Source organism: Alligator mississippiensis, chromosome 10 (assembly GCF_030867095.1).
Source record: "Alligator mississippiensis isolate rAllMis1 chromosome 10, rAllMis1, whole genome shotgun sequence".
Classification (NCBI taxonomy): Eukaryota; Metazoa; Chordata; order Crocodylia; family Alligatoridae; genus Alligator; species Alligator mississippiensis.
The window spans coordinates 39,999,318-40,018,018 of record NC_081833.1 but is presented as its reverse complement, the minus strand read 5'-3'; the positions used below and the strand labels follow the sequence as shown (position 1 = coordinate 40,018,018).

The following is an 18,701-nucleotide window of genomic DNA, read 5'->3' as shown; positions in this document are numbered from 1 at the left end:
GGCCTCCAAGATCCCTTTCCACTTCCGTGCCACCCAGCAGGTCATTTCCTAGGCTGTAGGTGTGCTGGACATTTTTCCTCCCTAGGTGCAGCACTTTGCATTTCTCCTTGTTGAACTGCATTCTGTTGTTTTCTGCCCATTTGTCCAACTTGTCCAGGTCTGCTTGCAGCTGTTCCCTGCCCTCCGGCGTGTCCACTTCTCCCCATATCTTTGTGTCATCTGCAAACTTGGACAGAGTACATTTCACACCCTCATCCAAGTCACTGATGAAGACATTAAAGAGTATCGGTCCAAGGACCGAGCCCTGCGGGACCCCACTGCCCACACCATTCCAGGTCGAAACCAACCCATCTACCACGACTCTCTGGGTGTGACCCTCCAGCCAATTCGCCACCCACCGGAATGTGTAGGCATCCAAGTCACAGCCTCTTAACTTGTTCACCAGTATGGGGTGGGATACCGTATCGAAGGCCTTCCTGAAGTCTAAGTATACGACATCCACCCCTCCTCCTGTGTCCAGACATTTCGTAACCTGGTCACATAAAAAGAGACTAGATTGGTCAGGCACGATCTGCCTGCCACGAACCCGTGCTGGTTTCCCCTCAGCATAATTTGTCCTGCCGGGCTTTCACAAATGTGAGGCTTGATAATTTTTTCAAAGATTTTGCCAAGGATGGAGGTGAGACTGACTGGCCTATAGTTGCCCGGGTCCTCCTTCCTCCCCTTTTTGAAAATGGGGACCACGTTGGCTCTTTTCCAGTCCTCTGGGACTTGGCACGTGTGCCACGAGTGTTCAAATATTCCCGCCAGTGGCTCTGCAATGATGTCGGCCAGTGCCTTCAGCACCCTTGGATGGAGCTCATCCGGGCCTGTCGACTTAAAGGCATCCAGTTCTTCCAAGTGACTCTGCACCACCTCAGGGTCTACGCATGGAAGTCTGGCGCCTTGCTGCTGCCTCTCTACAACCCCAGTGAGAGACTTGTCATGCCCCTTGCTTAGGAACACTGAGGCAAAGAACTCGTTGAGGAGTTCAGCCTTGTCCCCCCTGTCCATCACCAATTGTTTCTGCCCATTTAGCAGGGGTCCTATTCCTCCCTGGGCCTTCCTTTTACTCCCTATATATCTAAAAGACAATTTCCTGTTGTCCTTTGCTTGGGATGCCATCCTCAGCTCCATGGTAGCTTTGGCCCGTCTAACTGTCTCCCTACAAGCGCGAGCAGAGGAGGTATATTCATCTTTGGTGATCTCTCCCCGTTTCCACTTTTTATGTGCTCCCCTTTTGGCCCTTAGGCTGCCCTGGATTTCTCTGGTCAGCCAAGGAAGCCTCCTGGCCCCTTTCCCTCTTTTTCCTCGCATCGGGATTGTCTCACTTTGTGTCCGAAGGATTGTTTCCTTAAGGCACAGCCACCCTTCTTGGGCTCCCATCACTTCAAAACTCCTACTCTGCAGTGCGTCCTTGACTAATTGCCTGAGTTCATTGAAATCAGCTTTCCTAAAGTCTAGCACTTTCACCCTACTACTTACCTTACCCACTTGACATCTTATGGTGAATTCTATTATTAGGTGATCACTGTCCCCCAGATGGCTACCGATCTGTAGGTCCCCTACCACGTCATCCCCCGTTGCCAATACCAGATCCAGTATGGCATTCCCCCTAGTGGGACCGTGTACTTCCTGAGGTATTGAGTCTGGAGAAGAGAAGACTGAGAGGGGAATTAATAGTAGCCTTCAACTACCTGAAGGGGGGTTCAAAAGAAGATGGAGCCAGACTGTTCTCAGTGGTGGCAGATGACAGAACAAGAGGCAACAGTCTCAAGTTGCAGCAAGGGAAGTTTAGGTTCGTTATCAGGAAGAATTTCCTCACTAGGAGGCTAGTAAAGCATAGGAACAGGTTACCCAGAGAGGTGGTGGGAGGTCCATCCTTGGAGGTTTAAGACCTGGGTAGAAAAGGCATTGGGTGGGATGATCTAGTTGGGGATGGTCCTGCCTTGAGCAGGAGGTTGGACTAGATGACCTGCTGAGGTCCCTTCCAACCCTAATTTTCTATTATTCTAACAGAGTTTTATATATATTAGTTTCAAAGTTCTTTATGTAAATCAGGTATTTCATAACTTGACTTATTATTATTCATAACTTGATCCAAACACAGAGCCACAAATAGGCACATTCTTGTTATTAAGGAATCAAATACAGCGCATACATGCACCAACATTCCAAATAAGCACATCTCAATACTATCTTGTTCCATATCAAACACAAACCCTTTGATTCTGCTTACTCCTTTTTGCTGGCTAACTCCAGATCCTCCCAGTTAATTGACCACCTTGTTTATTGCACCGTTGAAGCAAGTCTTGTTAAATCACTCCCTTTGGGGATCTGGTATCAGTTCCCTCCAATTACATCAAGCAAAACATATGAGGTCATTTGCTATCAGGAACTGCCAAGTTGAACAATTTTAGTTGGTTAAGTTCAGGGAGTTTTTAACAGTTGACCCTTTCCAGTCATTCTAACAAAGTCTGTCTCAGCCTTTCCCTCAAACAGGTTCAGAAGAAGTTAGAGGCATGCATTTACAAATACTCAGGTGTAACTGACACTTCATACAGGAAGTCACCACTTCAAAAGCCAAACTGCTTCCCAAACCTTGGTGTCGGTCGCATCACATCTCAAGGAAAATAGGAAGCTTCCCCAAGACAAGCCTCAACCTTGTGACTTCTTTCAATCAAAGGAGCGCTTAGAGACCCAAATGAGGAATAAAAGCTCTGTGGGCCTATTCTCCTACAGTGTCTACAACAAAACTGGTCCTGCCTAAAGTGAAGTGCTGGATCCGAGATACCATGCACATCAAAACACCTCTCCTAAAAAGTATCAAATCTGACTGGCACAGGTTTGAATCATGTTTCACAGATGGAGTTAAATTTATTTAGTAGGTGTGTACCGATAAAGATTTTCTTGGCCGATACTGATAGCTGACAATTAACCAAATCATATTGACCAATGCCAATCCAATAACCGATATTCAGTAATAGTGCAAGACATTTTAAACTACTGACATAAGTAAACCTTTCTTTTTTGTTTGTTTGTTTTGCATTACACCTCCCCCCTTACCTGCTCCAGTCCTCAATGAGGAAGGCAGTAACTACCTTATTCCCATGCATGCCATAGCTCCTACCTGCAGTCCCGCACTCTGCACAGCCTGGGCTGCTGTCCCGGACAGGTAGGATGTACCCTTGTGCAGATAGTAGTGCCAGGCACTTTTGGAATCTTAAGACACGCTGCTGCCTCAGTGCCAGGAGGCCCCACACACCGCAGCTGCTGGGAGAAGCTGCTTTTGCAAAGGCACCTGGTGCCCAGCGGAGTGAACTGTCCCTTGCGCATTGCCTCAACCCATCCATGCACAGCCCAATGTCTCTGCAGCAGCCCTGGTGCTCAGGTCCCTGCTGCATGCATAGCACTACCATGGCGGCAGCAGCAGCAGCAACAGGAGGAGCTGGTAAAGGTCCCTTTGCTGCTGAGCATGAAGCCCTATGACCACTCCCCAGCACCCTTTCCCTCTCCCACTGCGTGCCGGGACCTGTAGTCTGCTACAGGCTTGGGATGGCAGCAGGCACTGGACTACGCTCGCCAGGGTGGTCCAGGCACGTGGCCATAGTTATTGGCTACAACAATAAAAAAAAAAAGCCAATAGTGTCTGTCACAGGCAGAGAAAGACTGGGGTGACTCCCAGGTCCACGGGGGGAGCCCCAGGGCCAGGGCCAGAGGGTAGAACAGAGAGGAGAAAGAATAAAAAAGACAATTTACTCACCGCAGGATGGGAGGAAGAGCAGAGACGGCAGGAGAAGCTCACGCGTGGCGCAGATCATGCCTTAAATTACTTACAGCTGGAGGATGACGTCACTTCTAATCACCGGCCGGCAGAGATAAAAGGGCCAGTGGCAAAAAGGAGTGAGGGGTGCACGTGGCTGCCGGAAGGGAGCCTGGCTGGTGGAGCTGGCCGGAGGCACGGAATGCCAGAGCTGACTGCCGGCACTCGTTATGGCAGATTAAAGGAACTGGGGGTGAGCAAGGCCAGCATAACAACTGCAGGAGAGCCAAGAGAGAGGGAGGTAACAGCCCCAGCGGCACGGAGAGGACTACGGACCGAGGAAGACCCAGAGAGAGGGCTGCTGTCTGGGGAAGACCCGGAGAGGGGGTCACGCTGGTGGGATACTGGGCAAGGAGCGATGGGAATATGAGACAGAAGGAGAGGGCCAATGAACTGAGCCACGGGCAAGTGACCCGGTCACCTAGCGGAGGGGTAAAGAGGCTACTGGCTCCACAAGGAAGTGTAACAGGGGCAGGGTTATGTCCCTTGTGAGGCCCATTGAGTTTTTATTTAAGTTTTGAAAGGCGTTTTGTGTTCTCCCAGATTAGAAGGGGCTAAGGTCATGACAGCAGGGAGCTAGAGCAAGGGGTGAGCTTGTTATTTGTGTATCTGGGGAATTATTCAGGCACCCACAGAAACAGCCAAGATCCACCGGGCTGGGTAAGGGCGAGGTGCAGGGGAGGAGGAGCCTCGCAGAAGACATCTACGACACAGATGACTGGCGAGGGTAACCGCGCTACATGAAGCCCCACCCACTGAAAGATTCAAGTCGTGGCAGGCGAGAAAGGGTGGACTGCGGCACGTGGAAAAACCTCCCAGAAGGCCACCTGCGACGGCAAGCCGAATACCGGTAGGCACTCGGAGCACGGAAACCCGAGGTAAGACGTATGAGGCCCGGCAGGTACAGTGTCATTTCTGTTTTTACTGGTGCCAATCCAATAATCAACTGATATACTGGTGCACTCCTATTATTTAGTGATTTGTTTTGTAGGTCATAAATCTTAATATACGAGCACAGTAAGATGAATGCACACCCAGTACTAAGATCTGTCCCCAAAGCTTCCCTTCCCAAGACCCAGATTATGCAGATGCAGCAAACATTATTTGAACACTTATCACAAGCAAAAAAAATAAAGTCGTCATTTTCACATATTTTGACAAAGGAGGAAGCAATACTACTTTCAAGTGCAGACAAAAGAGAAAGACTTCAGTAATCCCTGAGCTGTATGAAACACAGTACATTTGCCACAGGTTATCTTAACAAGCATTTTGTTGTCAGGGGAGGTACAGCAGGGATGTAAAGTTCTGCAGCAGGAGGGTGCATCTGGATGTAAGCCACATTCACCAAACTACTGAATCCCTGAAATCCTCAGGTACCCTCATCCTCAAGAGAGAACCACATATTTCTCAGCTGTTCAGACATGGCTTTGAGAAAAAGCCTGCTTCAACAGAGAAGCTTTGCGCTTACATTCTACAACCAGCATCTAGCTCTTTTCCCTTTAGAGACTCAGAGGAAGTTGCCCTCTTTAACAAAGTCACCTGCACAAAACGGTCAGTGCTATTGCTTTATCAAGCAAGGGGTGGGGGGGGGGAGGGGTGGTCATAATGCTAACAAGAATTGTTCTTTGTCTGAGGCTCTCCATACTCAACCCTGACTATTTCTCAAACTTTCTGACCACTGGCCAGGAGCTGGTTTACAGCTGTTAACTCCCTAGATGCCTTCAACGCAGGAAGGGACAGTGTTCTCGAGACTTGCCTAAAAGGGCAGGAGCTAATGATTCTTTAGTAGAGGCTTGATATAGATTTCCCCTTTGTGTTAAGTGCTCACGTAGGCATGTCAAACAGGAGTTTCTAAACAAACTCTCTCTAGTTCAGCTTTAACTCTCAATATGAAACTGTCAACTCCACTATTTCAAAACCACCAGCTTTCCAGCACAGAAGACAGAAACTTGTGCATGTTCTTCCTCCAAGAGTCTTTTTTCCCCTTGTTTTTGCATTACATCTCATAGGACCTTCTTTATTCATTCTTAAGAATCAGAGACACTGCACAGTTATACGTTTAAAAATGAGCTGCAAAAGGAGAATGGGAAGGGGAAAACGGGGCCATCCCCTAGCGCTTTACTCTAATGCACAAAACAACCCTAAAACCTGAATTATCTCTCAATATATGATTTCCACTTTTTTTTTTTTTTTTTTTAAACAAAGCTCACAAAGATACCCAGAGTGGAGTGTTAGTCACAGCTAGTTCTCACCAAGCTCAACAAGATGAGGCAGATGGGTTTCCATGAGTTACAGAAATGCTGTGAAGTACTTCAGCTACAAAAAAGCTGGACCTAGACTGGGCTCTGGGGCCTCCTCCTGTCCTTAAAATGCTGGATTATAATCTACATTAAGTAGTTTGAGCCCTCATTATTTTGGTTACTTGAATGTGATACTAACAATGGTAAGCAAAGGCTGCCTCTACAAGAGAACAGGCTTTGTAGATGCAACTGATCATTAACTGTAAATGAGAGCAACAGTTTGCTACTGCAGAGAAAACCTTAGAATACCATTACCTTCATCTAGGATATTAAAACCCAGGCAGTTGCCCCTTCTTGGAAGGGTTTGGACAGCAAAAGAGAAGACAGTGCTGCCTCTGGGGTAGACAATCAAGTCAGACATTCAATACACCAGAATAAACAATGCCAAGGCTGGAAAACCTGATGCTGAGAGAGGACAGCAAAGTTATGCCAAGTACATTTGACTACCTTATCCAGCTATATCTTGCCAAAAATCTGTTAGTGGGTATAGCACGCAACCCTTCACTACACATTAACACAGCTTGATGCCTCTTCAAACAAAACATGAAAGACAACACATCACCCCACACTAAAGGAATAAGCCAAACCTCCATCTCAGCACAAGCCAAGAGGCCATCTACTTTCAATCCTGCAGCAGCAGGCTACACCTGACACATGGTGCAGTAACTTCCTTATTGCTTTACTAGAGAGGGTTTGGACCAATAATTATTTAATGATCTAGCCGATTTGTCAGAACTGACATTGTAGCTTCTGCATTTCACCCATGTTAGGACAGTGAAACTTGAGTCTCGCGGTTTCTAGTCAGTCTCAAGCTCCTCCGCACTGACACAAAGCTTGTGTTAGTCACAATACTGCGGAGAGAGGCTGAGCACACTTTTATTAGAGACAAAGCTGTCTCTATATCAGGTTTTATGCCGTTCCATCCTTCAGTGAGCCCTGTGTGGAGATCTAAACTTAAAGGGAGGGCTGGAGAAAATCCATCCTGCCTGGAAATGTCACCCCTGCTGCTGTTGCTTGTCACATTAGAGATTACAACACAGGGGTGAGGAAAAAATATTTTCCTCAGAGAATTAGAGGTGCCAGATGGGGGTCAGACCAAGGGTCCAGTCAGAGCAGCATCCACTGCCTTCCCTGTTTTCTTATGACCTGTCCTCAGCAATCAGTTGCAGGCTGCCTTCTCTCAGAGGCCTTATGGTTTTCCCCTTGGGACCCCGTGAGCCTGAGCCCACCAAGTGCAACAAACAAGCTTGTGTCCGAGGGGCACAGGAGTGGGTGAGTCACAGGAAGATCCTGCGGGCTACGACCGGTCCCTCCCTCCCTCCCTCAGCCACGCTGCCTGGGCCGGCCCCCGTGTCGGGAGGCAAGCGGAAACAAGGGATGGGCAGGTTCGGGCTCCAGCTGCGTGGAGAGGCGGGCGAGGACTCCCCCTGCCCGGCCGCTGCGTGCAGACGAAAGGGGGCCGCCGCGGGCCTGGGGGGAGATGGAGGGAGCCCAGCGGTCTTAGAGGGACCGGCCCCGCCCGCCCGCCCGCGCTCACTTCTCGATCTCGAGCGCCGCCACCTTGCGCTTCTCGTAGAGCTTGTCGTTCAGCGCGCGCACGATGGTGGGCGTCAGCGGCGCGAAGTCCTTCTCCGCGTTCATGGCGGCGGCACGGGGCGCTGCGGGCGAGACTCGGGGCGGCCGGAGCCGGGGCTAGGCAAAGCGGGGGAGTCACGCAGAGTGGCCGGGCCGGGACAAGCCCCGCATGGCCGGCCGGGCGGGTGGGCTGCCCTGCTCCTCCGGTGCCGGCAGTGCTAGCGGGCGGTGGCCATATTCGCCCAGCACATGACCCGGCGCCGCTTCCGGCTTCCGCCCGAGGCCCCGCCCCTACCCGCCGGCCCATCTGCGCACGCGCCGCGTGGTCTCAGCCTGTGGGCGTCTCTTGCAACCGAAGCTCACTCCGAGGGCCGGCAGGCGGCCGCCTCCCCGGCCCCCGGCCCCCGCCCGGCTCCCCACAGGGTCCCGCTGCCTCCATGCTGCGGGGCTGAGGCAGGGAAGGGCGCCCCGGGCAGCCTCCGGTGCGATCCGCGCGGGCATGAGGACAACGGCCCCAGGCCAGGATCTGGCTTCTCGCCCCTCGGCGGGGCCGTGGCGGCAGGCGCCCTGAACCCCCGCCGGGCTCCTTTGGCGAGGGATGGCGGGTCTGGGACGCTGCTGCAGAGCTGCTCCCAGCCGAGGGCTGCAGAGCTGGCCCCGGCCTGGTCCACAGCACTCATAGATTCATAGATGTTAGGGTCGGAAGGGACCTCAATAGATCATAGAGTCCAACCCCCTGCTTAGGCAGGACAGAGTGCTGGGTTTAGATGACCCCAGCTAGATGCTTATCTAACCTCTTCTTGAAGACCCCCAGGGTAGGGGAGAGCACCACCTCCCTTGGGAGCCCGTTCCAGACTTTGGCCACTCGAACTGTGAAGAAGTTCTTCCTAGTGTCCAGTCTAAATCTGCTCTCTGGTAGCTTGTGGCCATTATTTCTTGTAACCCCCAGGGGCGCCTTGGTGAGTAAAGCCTCACCAATTCCCTTCTGTGCCCCCATGATGAACTTATAGGCAGCCACAAGGTCACCTCTCAACCTTCTCTTGCGGAGGCTGAAGAGGTCCAGGTGCCCAAGTCTCTCCTCGTAGGGCTTGGTCTGCAAGCCCTTAACCATACGAGTGGCCCTTCTCTGGATCCTCTCCAGGTTATCCGCATCCTTCTTGAAGTGCGGCACCCAGAATTGCACGTAGTACTCCGACTGCGGTCTGACCAGCGCCCGATAGAGGGGAAGCATCACCTCCTTGGATCTGTTCGTCACGCATCTGCTGATGCACAATAAAGTGCCATTAGCTTTCCTGATGACTTCGTCACACTGCCGACTCATGTTCATCTTGGAGTCCACTAGGACTCCAAGATCCCTTTCCGCTTCCATGCCACCAAGCAGGTCATTCCCTAGGCTGTAGGTGTGATGGACATTTTTCCTCCCTAGGTGCAGCACTTTGCATTTCTCCTTGTTGAATTGCATTCTGTTTTCCACCCATATGTCCAACCTGTCCAGGTCTGCTTGTAGTTGTTCCCTGCCCTCCGGCGTGTCCACTTCTCCCCACAGTTTTGTGTCATCCGCAAACTTGGACAGAGTACACTTCACTCCCTTGTCTAAGTCGCTGATGAAGATATGGAAGAGTATCGGTCCAAGGACCGAGCCCTGCGGGACCCCACTGCTCACACCCTTCCAGGTTGCTACAGACCCATCCACCACGACTCTGGGTACGACCCTCTAGCCAATTTGCCACCCACCGGACCATGCAGTCATCCAAGTCACAACTTCTTAACTTGTTCACCAGTAAGGTGTGGGATACCATATCGAAGGCCTTCCTGAAGTCTAAGTAAATGACGTCAACCCCTACTCCTGCGTCCAGGTGTTTTGTAACCTGGTCATAAAAAGAGACTAGATTAGCCACTCGGCAGAAGCGGGGCTGGAAGGGACCTGCAAAGGTCACCTGGGGTGGCCTCCCCCTGCCTGAGGCAGGAGCATCCCTCCCTGAACCACCCTGTACAAGAGTCCACAGTCTAAACTCTTCATAAAATGATGAGCAACCCTAACACAGCACACTAACCTGCTGCAGGGGAGCCCGTGTCCTGCTTCTGTTTAAGGTTTGTAATACATGCCCTGGAGATCCCAAGCAGAGAGGGGCTCACTGCTTCAGAGGAAGGCAAAAGCCCCCAGGTCTGCACCAATTTGACCATGGAGTAAAACGCCTTCCTGACTTCAAACCTGGCAACAGGTCTGACCCTGGGTGGAAGGGCAGGACCCCCTAGCCGGGAACCTCCAGCTTTAAGTCTCCTCAGGAGCCCTGGCACAGCCCAGTCCCAGTCCCCACCTCAGAGGCAGCCAGTGCTCAAGCGTCTCTCATGTTAGGCCTTGCAGTGTTTAGGTGGGGTCTTCAAAAATCTCTGGTCTTGCCTTCTTCCTCCATCCAGTCCTGAGTTACCAGCTCTTGCTTTTTATTCTTTAGTGTTGTCTTAGCCACCAGCAGAGGGGTTTGGGATTGAGAGCATGGTCAGGGGTAGAAAGGTAAGAAAGGTTTATTGATTTAACAAATACACAACTACGCGTAAATAATAAGGCTACAATGACAGACAATAATAATTCATGTCGGCAACTTATCGGCAGTTTCTTCTGATGCCTGATGTATGACAAGTTTCTTTTTTGCAAAGCTCAGTGAAGTCAGGCATCCCCAATCAGTGCTGTCTACGGGGTACTGGGAAGCACCCTGGTTTTCAGTCTTTGGGCTCCTTGAGATCTACGGACCCACTGAAACTAGGTCAGCAGCTAACTCTAGATCAGCTTCTTTCACGGAGCCGCATCTCTCTTCTAAATGATTTTTGGATGTGCTAGCTAACTTATAACTTTTGAGCTGTGCTGATAACTTACAGCCATACAGATTCCCCCACTGCAAACTTCCCTTAGAACTGACTAATAGCAGTACAAGCCTTTGCATTCTTCTGATAAGGTTAAATTTTAACTGCGCTACAAAGCTTACTTCATAGCTTTTATAAGGCTTTGCTAAATTTACTAGACCTCACTACACACAAGGCTTCATTACTCTTTAACTTTACTTAGGCTCTTAGTGGCAACAAACAGCTTATAATACATGAACAAATGATAAGAAACACTTGGTCTAATCTTCACAGCGTTCAGCAAGCACCTTAGACACAATTTTCAGCTGTCACAAGTGTCACTGAACTCCATGTCTGCCTACACATGGGCCTTCCCAGGCCTCAGCTACAACAACTGCCTTTTCTGTCTCTGTCTCCCCGCTCGCACTCTGTGGAAAGTCCTTTGGCTACAACTCTGTAGCTTCCATCTCTTCCTTTGCTCAGGATGCTGCCTACACCTACAGTAGGTTCCTGCTTTTAAGCTGACACATGTCTCTTCTACTTTAAGTACTCATGAAGTCTCTGGCAGGGAACAGAGTATGAGGAGGGGAGCCCTGAAAAGCAGCAGGGTAAACAAGCCTGCAGGACAGGTTACCCTGTGGATTAACAAGCAAGGAGTGGGCAACAGCCCTGGGGTCCACTGGTTAAGGTGGGACACTTGGGCAGACTGATTAGCAGAGATCTGGGTTTTCTGTTTCCCACGGAAAAATGGAAAAAAACCTGTATTTTTCCTTTTGATGAAGAAAAACACGGATTATTCTATCAGAGAAGTGCACAGATTTTCCACTTTTGCAAAGAGGTCTCTGCAGGCTGGAGTGTTCCAGCCTGCACAGAACTGGGGGGGAGGGAGGAGGGCGGTCAGGCAGGGGGTGCCACGTGTATGTGCGTGCTCACACGTGCATGTAGCTGGCTGCCAGGCAGTCTGAAGAGCAGCCCCTGCAGGTAAGTCTGGCATGGGAGGGGGATTGAGGGCCCCATAGGGAGGGAGTTGGGCAGGACTGGGGCTGCTGTCCAGCTGGGGCAATGTGTGGGGCTTGGGGCCAGGACTGGAATGCACAGCCGTAGGGCCACGGAGGGGAGCAGGACAGAGCCACGGGCACCTCGTTTGAGGGCTGGGGGAGGGTTGCCTCTCCACGCACTCCTGGGGAGGGCAGAGGGGAACTTGTGCCCCTCAGATTTGTGCATGCGGCAGGTACAAGCTTGCAGGGTGGCATGGGGCTTGCAGCAGCAAGGAGCTTTCCCACCCAGTTCTGCTTGGCCCTGGATCCCAACTGCTTGCCCCCAGAAGCCCTGGGGGGAGGTCAGAAGGGTGGGGAGCCCGAGTCCACAGCAGGCATTGCTTTCAATTTGTAAATATATCAATAAAACATTGTGTTCAGTTGATACCTACATATACATAGCAGGGTTTCATTTTAATTGAAGATTTTGGTGTTTTTAAATCAGCGAATTTGTAACTTAAACCAAGAAAACCAGGATTCCTGCTGATTACCAGCGCCTTGGGGGCTGATAACACAGATAGGGGAAGGAAGGGAAGGGGAAGAACAGCCAGATTATGGGAGACACTTCTGCAGGGAGGGAGTTGCTAAGACAGCCAAGAGAGTTTTAAGAGTGCGGGAGCAGGACAGATCAGGGAAAGGTCTGGGAAAATCCCAGCCATAGGGACAGTGTGCCTTAACAGTTCCAGGCAAAAGGGGAGCATCTTTTCTTTCGTTAAAGCGCCAAAAGGACCTGATTTTTATTAACTGCCTGGAGCACTGGGGAGGGGGGACAGGACTAAAGGGTGAAGGAGGAGGTCCCCACAGGAGCTCAGGTGGGCTCAGCTCAGCTAAAGAGTAAGAAAGCAATGGATAGTTAATATAGAACAAGAGAGCAGAAGCCCAATAGGCAATTGGGACAAGACCCATCTAGAGAGGCAGGGCACAGCAAGGTCCCACTGACAGAGATAAGAAAGCCAAAGACTGGGGGTACCATGGAGCTCATAGACTGTTGTAACCCAGGAGGTACTCCAAAGATGTACCCCCTCGCCAACTGAAGGGAGCGGAGCAGGTGCACAAGCACTGTGGGAGGTGTAGGGACCCTCCTCCCCCTATAGAGCAGAGCCAGATCACTAATGGGGACTTAACCATATACCTTTTGATGAGAGAACAGTGCTGGGAACATAACCAGTATAAACCAGGGGGTATAGGGGATACTACAACACCCTGAGGGGGCAGGATTCAACAAAGGTTAGACACTTACAATCATAGACATATTCATCCAGTTGACAAAAGGACAGGGTTAACCAAAATATAAAACACAAACAGTAGCACAAACAATACCGGTTGGCAAAATATAAAAGGCACAAAATACAAAATGTCAAATAACAAGAAATATAGGGCCTGGGTACCTGGAGTCGGGGGGGGGGGGGGGGGGGGAAGAAGAGGGAAAACACAATGGTCTCTTTCCACTGCAACAAGAATTTCTTCCTATCACTTCACTCACCCCAACTGGGACTTGACCTCAAACCTCCCATGTGGTAGGCAGAACTTTTACCACACAGGCACCAGTGTAGATGTTGTTCCAAGTTGCTAGGGGTCTTGACCTTCTCAGACCCCCTGCCTCACATGGAACTGCCTGGCTCTGATTGGAGGAGCTGGAAGCAGAGCTGGGAACCTCTCAGGTTGCTGCTCAGATCCTTGTTGGAGCTCGGGAGCCTCTCCAGCTGGCCGCAGCCTCATAGGCAATCCTGGAGCCCGGTGGGGAACCTCTCCTGTCAGCTGCAGGCCACACTGCTGAGGGTCCAACTGCTGCCTGCAGGTCCCAATCCTTCAGGCTCTTCTGGGGCAACTGCTTCCACCCCACTGGCCCAGCTCTTTGAAGCTCTTTCCTTGTGGTCTCTCACTGGTCTCCCCCCAGTCAGCTGTGCTGCCCCTTTTACCTCCCTCCAGGTGACTCAAAAGGCCAATCAGGGGACATGAAGGGTGAGTCTCTGGGGCCTGATTGGTGAGGAAAGGGACTCAAGCCTTCTAATCATCTTTTACCCTTTCAAAACCCCTGGGCCAAATCACTACCAGCTAGCCTGTCACACTGTGGTTTGGACTAGAGGCATAAGAGGGGCTATAGAGTGAGAGTGCCGAGTCCCTTGTGAGTGGTGAGCAACCTCCCTTCTCAAATCACCATCTTTTCTGGAATGGAGGCAGGTTTTACTCAAGATGAGGTCCAGGGTAGGAAGGCACAGCAAAGACCCCACCATCCTGTGACAGTCCCATTACTAGGGTGACCATATGTCCTAGATTTCAAAAGTCAGTCCCAGCTGGTTGGCAGAAATTAAAATAAGAATCTCAGAATTGCAGGAACGTAAGCCAGTAGGAGGCAGAGTGACACACTGCAGCAGTGCCCCTGTGGTGGGTGGGGGCAGTGTCCTAGGTGTCTTAGATTTCCCTATGGTCACCCTACCCATTACCACAGCATCTGCATACCTTAGTGCATTTAACATGTGTACACTCTACTGCACCTTTAAAGCATTTAAAGCACATGCCCAGGAGGTAGGAGAACCAGGTTTTAGGTCTCCCCTCAGCTGTAGGGGATCCGAACTTGAGCTCCTTCTTCCAAGCATAGTGTCCAAACATCAAACTATGGGCCAAGAGGGCTGAATGCCCCCACCACACTGCTTGTTGTATCTGCCCCACTGGGCAACCAAGGGGGGAAGATAACATGGGATCAGAAGGAAGAACATGTGAAAAAGAGCCTGACTATGGCTGTGTGAGGAGGGCACTCGCCTAGGAAGTAGTATGCCCAGTTCCCACAGCTGTTTCTGCTTTGAGCAGTCATTGGATAAAATGCAGAAGCAGGGGCAGTGCCCTCCTCACCAGGGGCACGTTGGGGGTGTCTGTGGCAAAGCAGCAAGTTAAATACAGGCGTCCAAAATCTCAACCTGGCATCCTGACAACAGTTGCCTCTGCCTTACCTCCAAACTGCCCTTTAACATGTACATCTCAGGAATCAACCTTCTCACTAATTCTCCACAACCTCTTTACCTTGACTTACTCTCCTTTACTTTGCTTCACTTAGCCTGCAAACTCTTGAGGAAAATGAATGTGCCTTTCTTTGTAAAATGTCTTCCAAATTATAGCTCTATACAGTGATAGCAACAATTAAATAAAAACTAATAGGGCTGATCCAGAGCCCTTACTTTGGAGTAGTCTCCCAAAGATTTAGTGTTGTAATGGAGTTAGATCTTTGCCCTTAAATGCATGAATATATTTTTCTTCCATGCATATAATAAAGTTTGCTGGTATAATAAAGCTTGTTAGTTTGTGATGAAGCACTACTCAGAGCACTGTGCTATGAAGTTTTACTGTTTTTCAGGGTATAGAGGGCTGTTATTCTGGACACAAAAAGAGGGCAGTGTTGGGTACCCAGTGATGTGTACCAGGAACTTCCAGATGATGCTAATCCCCAATGCAAAGTCATGAGGGTCACATGGCAGGCAGGTCTCTCTCAAAACAGCAAGAGGGCAAGACATCTGCTTTCTCTTTGCTCTCTCTCTGAACACTACTCATTATAACTTCACCCCTATTTTCTGCTCCTCTTCTTTCATCTTTAGACATCTCTTCCTTTTTGGGCAAGGTTTGCAATGTTGCTTTTCTTTCAGCTTTTCACCCTTCTCTCATTCCGTTAGACCTATGCACTTGTGAGAGGTTGACTCCTACCCTTGCTTTCAGTTGGGCTGCTAAGCAGAGGTGCCAACTTTTATTTTGGCCAGGTGGGAGAGGGGGCCTAAGATGATGGACATGTGGAACATTTTATGCATTTCAGGTGACAGCCCTCTTCCCAATGGGGAGCAGGGCACTCAGGCCCCTAAGTACTCTGTTGCTAAGCCACCTACTCTGCAGTGAAGACACAGGGTAACACTTGAATGTCAATAACACTTCAGTGTCTTCCCACAATCCCTTCCACATGTCCAGAGAAAAAGACAAATTCTTTTACAAATCACTGAGAAAGAATCAGAGCAAGTCAGCTTACTGCAACACAGGAACCATGGACTGTGCCTCCATATCTGTTAGCAACACATACAGGTAATCAGAGCACTGAGACACCATTGCTTTTTGTGTCTGTTCACACCTGGCTAGGCTAACCTGGGTGATTGGATCTGGACGCAGATCACCTGCCCTAACTGCAGTGAAGACTTTCTCACATGTGCTACAGCTGGGTAACATTGCCCCAAGACAAACAGGCAAACACTGAAAAAACAACTTCTGAAGCATCAAAGTACTGAAAAAGCATGCATTGAACAGCCAACGCAAGCACCGAGGAGTTGGGAGAGAGAGCACAAAGCACTAGTATGAGACACTAAAGAGCCAGCTCAAGCATCTTAAAAATGGCAAAGTGCCAAAGACCATCATGACCTGGGCCTGTGCAGAAGGCAAGAGCACAGGTGAAGATGCCTCACAATGAGAGCCTGCAGTCTCAGGGCAAGGGCTGGACAGATGGATGTGAAGATGTACCTGTCCCAGAAGGTTCCTTCCCCAGCTTCAGGAACAAACTGACTGGTGGTTCCCAATGGTGGCATGAACTGCTTTCATGGGGACTGGTTTGCAAGCCATTACTTTACTGTTCCCTTAAGAAACAAAAAATCTCAGGTGATGGAGCAGAGACCAAAGTGTAAGAGTCCTAGTGGGTGGCAGTCTCTTGAGGGCTCTTATTCCCATTTCACAAGTGGGGAAACTGAGGCATGGAACTGAATGAATTTTGCCATTGGCTTCATTAGGAACAGAGTGAGGCTCTATGGACCATATTTTTAAAAGGTGTTTATATGCAGATAGGTCTCTAGTGGAATTCTCAAGTGCCTTGGTCCTAAGGGACTTGCAGTGGATCCAAACTGTGAGTGGAACCCAAGAGTCCCCTGTACCTAGCTTTGTCCTTAGACTGTTAAATGACATCTCTTTCTCCTTTCATGTTATGCAGAAATCCCTGAGCTTCTCTGGGTTCTTTTTCATTGCATTTCTCCCTGGTCTTAACGCATAAATCATTTGTTTGCCAGGTCCTTACCCAATGGAGTTCCTGTCTCACTAACCTGATCTAGAAACAAACCCACCAATACTCAGTGCTTGCTGGACTAGCTTTATTCCAAAATACATTCTCATACAGCAAATAAGCAAACTTGGTAAAAAAAATGTGCATTACCACAGTAAGCCCAGTTACTTATGGGTTCAGCTGGGAAGTGTCAGAGGATCTGGCCAATGTCTGGAAAATAAGGGGAATACATCTGTGAACTCTCTCCTCTACCACCTTACGAAAAGCTGAGGTGCTCTTGGGTTGAGCTCATCTTGAAATCTGCCATGCCCACCTACCATGACATCTCTGATTTTATTAGCTCATTCCTGGCTGGTGTTCAAGGAACTTTTAAAATAAATACAAAGGACATGAGTCTTCCTTCAGGTGCAAGTGTTTTTACTTAGCAGATAATAATAAGGCAACTACCTTTGCACTTCTGAATAGAGGGAAGATTGAGCAGTGAATCTTCACCTGTGTAGCTGTAACAGTCACATGGTTGGGACCTTCCCTAGGCTTTTTGTGGACCTTGTATATTGTGAGTGTCATACAACGCAGTAAATAGATTAGCAATTGTATTATGGCAAGGATAAGGAATACAACTGTTGAGTTGTTTCAGTAATAAAGGGACTTTTTAATTTGCTCTGCTGGGAGGTAAAAACTATATATGCAATAAACAAGACAACCTATATTGTGTAGAAGAGGGTACATTTTATGTCCCGTCCTGCAGTCCTTCCACAGGCAGACCTCCATGCATCAATTTTGCTGGGATTTTTGCTTAGGTGAGGACTGCAAAACTGATTCCAGAGATATATAAATACTTTTTGTCCTGAAGAAAAGAGTGGCAAATTTATTTGAGAGCTGGTTTTTACTACCAAGGCACTTCAGAGTTGTAAAAAGACTTCTGTTCTACACAAAGAGGCTGTTGAATAGGAAGGCTGAGATCTTGAGAGATAAGTGAGGGCACTAAGGGCTGTGAATCATGTGGTGGATTGAGGTCAGTTGTGGGGGAAGGGAGGGGAAGGAATGCCTGGTTGCTAAAGAATACTAAGAATACTTAGGAATTAGGATGGTGCTTCTCTGTCCACGTGCCACTGGATCACTTCTCAGGCATTATGCCCTTTAAGTAATAAACCCAGGAGATGCCTGCTCTGACATGTGCAGCCCGGGCGCAGGAGATGACCAGCCTGCTGGTGACTGGCACTTTGCTGCCAGTGAGGTTTCCTTCAAAAGAAACAGTGATGGAGATGCTTTTCTTGGAGCGGATGTTTTCAGAGGCTTTGATGGTAAAAGCTGGGCTCTCCACATGGTAGATGAAGGTTGTGTGCTGCAAGAACACATTCTTGAAAGGGATTGAAATGCTGGAACCAGCCTTGATCTGGAAGGGGCCCTGAGGTTTGGGGGATACTGAAGTGCCGAAGAGCGGGAAGGTGTATTCTCCCCCAATGGGGGAGGAAAGGTGGAGGGTTGCTCTGGATTCACCCAGCTGGCAGGGTTCGTAGATTATTTCCACACTGACATCTGTGCCTCCTTGGGACCCTGGAGCTGCACTGATGACTTTGTCTACATGGAAGTCCGGGCAGTCAATCTGCAAGGGGAGGGAGGTCACCACATGGATTTACAGAAGGCATGTTAAACCCCAGAGCCCAAGGCACTTGGTCTGAGCCTGGCATCTCCCAGGGGCCAAAAACATCAACAGTTATGGGACACTGGGATAATTTAGAATCAGGGGATTCTCCAATGTATAGTAATACAAAATGGATGTGGGGGAGGGCATCTTTACTATTTCACTTTGTCAGTGAGATGCATGTCACAGTCCTGCTCTACTCGGGGCTTTCTGTGCTCACAGGACCTGCTCAAACCGATCCACTAGCTCCAATTCCCACCCTGGAACTCTAGGGGTGTTTGCTTCCTGGGATGACTTGGACACAGTAGCTTGGGGTGCCTCCCTTGTCTGTAGCAGTAAAGCCAACCATTCCTAGGATAAGCAGTCTAGAAAACAGAGGCACTGTCATACTGCAGCAATAGCCATGATGAAGTCCATTTGAGTGAGG

The 18,701-nt window shown here is 49.6% G+C and overlaps 2 protein-coding genes across 4 annotated transcripts in view; both read right to left on the bottom strand.

Annotated features, from left to right (window-relative positions):
- The window catches only part of VAC14 (VAC14 component of PIKFYVE complex), a 207,593-nt gene extending 199,597 nt beyond the window's left edge, over nucleotides 1-7,996 (bottom strand). Inside the window, exon 1 of one of the 2 annotated variants that reach the window (XM_019497296.2) lies at nucleotides 7,700-7,996. In XM_019497296.2, the coding sequence (XP_019352841.2) occupies nucleotides 7,700-7,803 (104 nt within the window). In that variant the 5' untranslated portion in view covers nucleotides 7,804-7,996. The remainder of the gene's footprint in view (nucleotides 1-7,699) is intronic. The other variant, XM_006262191.4, reaches the window with a different exon arrangement.
- Nucleotides 7,997-10,235: 2,239 nt separating this feature from the next.
- The window catches only part of HYDIN (HYDIN axonemal central pair apparatus protein), a 443,140-nt gene continuing 434,674 nt past the window's right edge, over nucleotides 10,236-18,701 (bottom strand). For both annotated transcript variants that reach the window (XM_059713716.1, XM_059713715.1), the window contains exon 86: nucleotides 10,236-18,235. In XM_059713716.1, coding sequence (XP_059569699.1) covers nucleotides 17,747-18,235 — 489 coding nt within the window. In that variant the 3' untranslated portion in view covers nucleotides 10,236-17,746. The remainder of the gene's footprint in view (nucleotides 18,236-18,701) is intronic.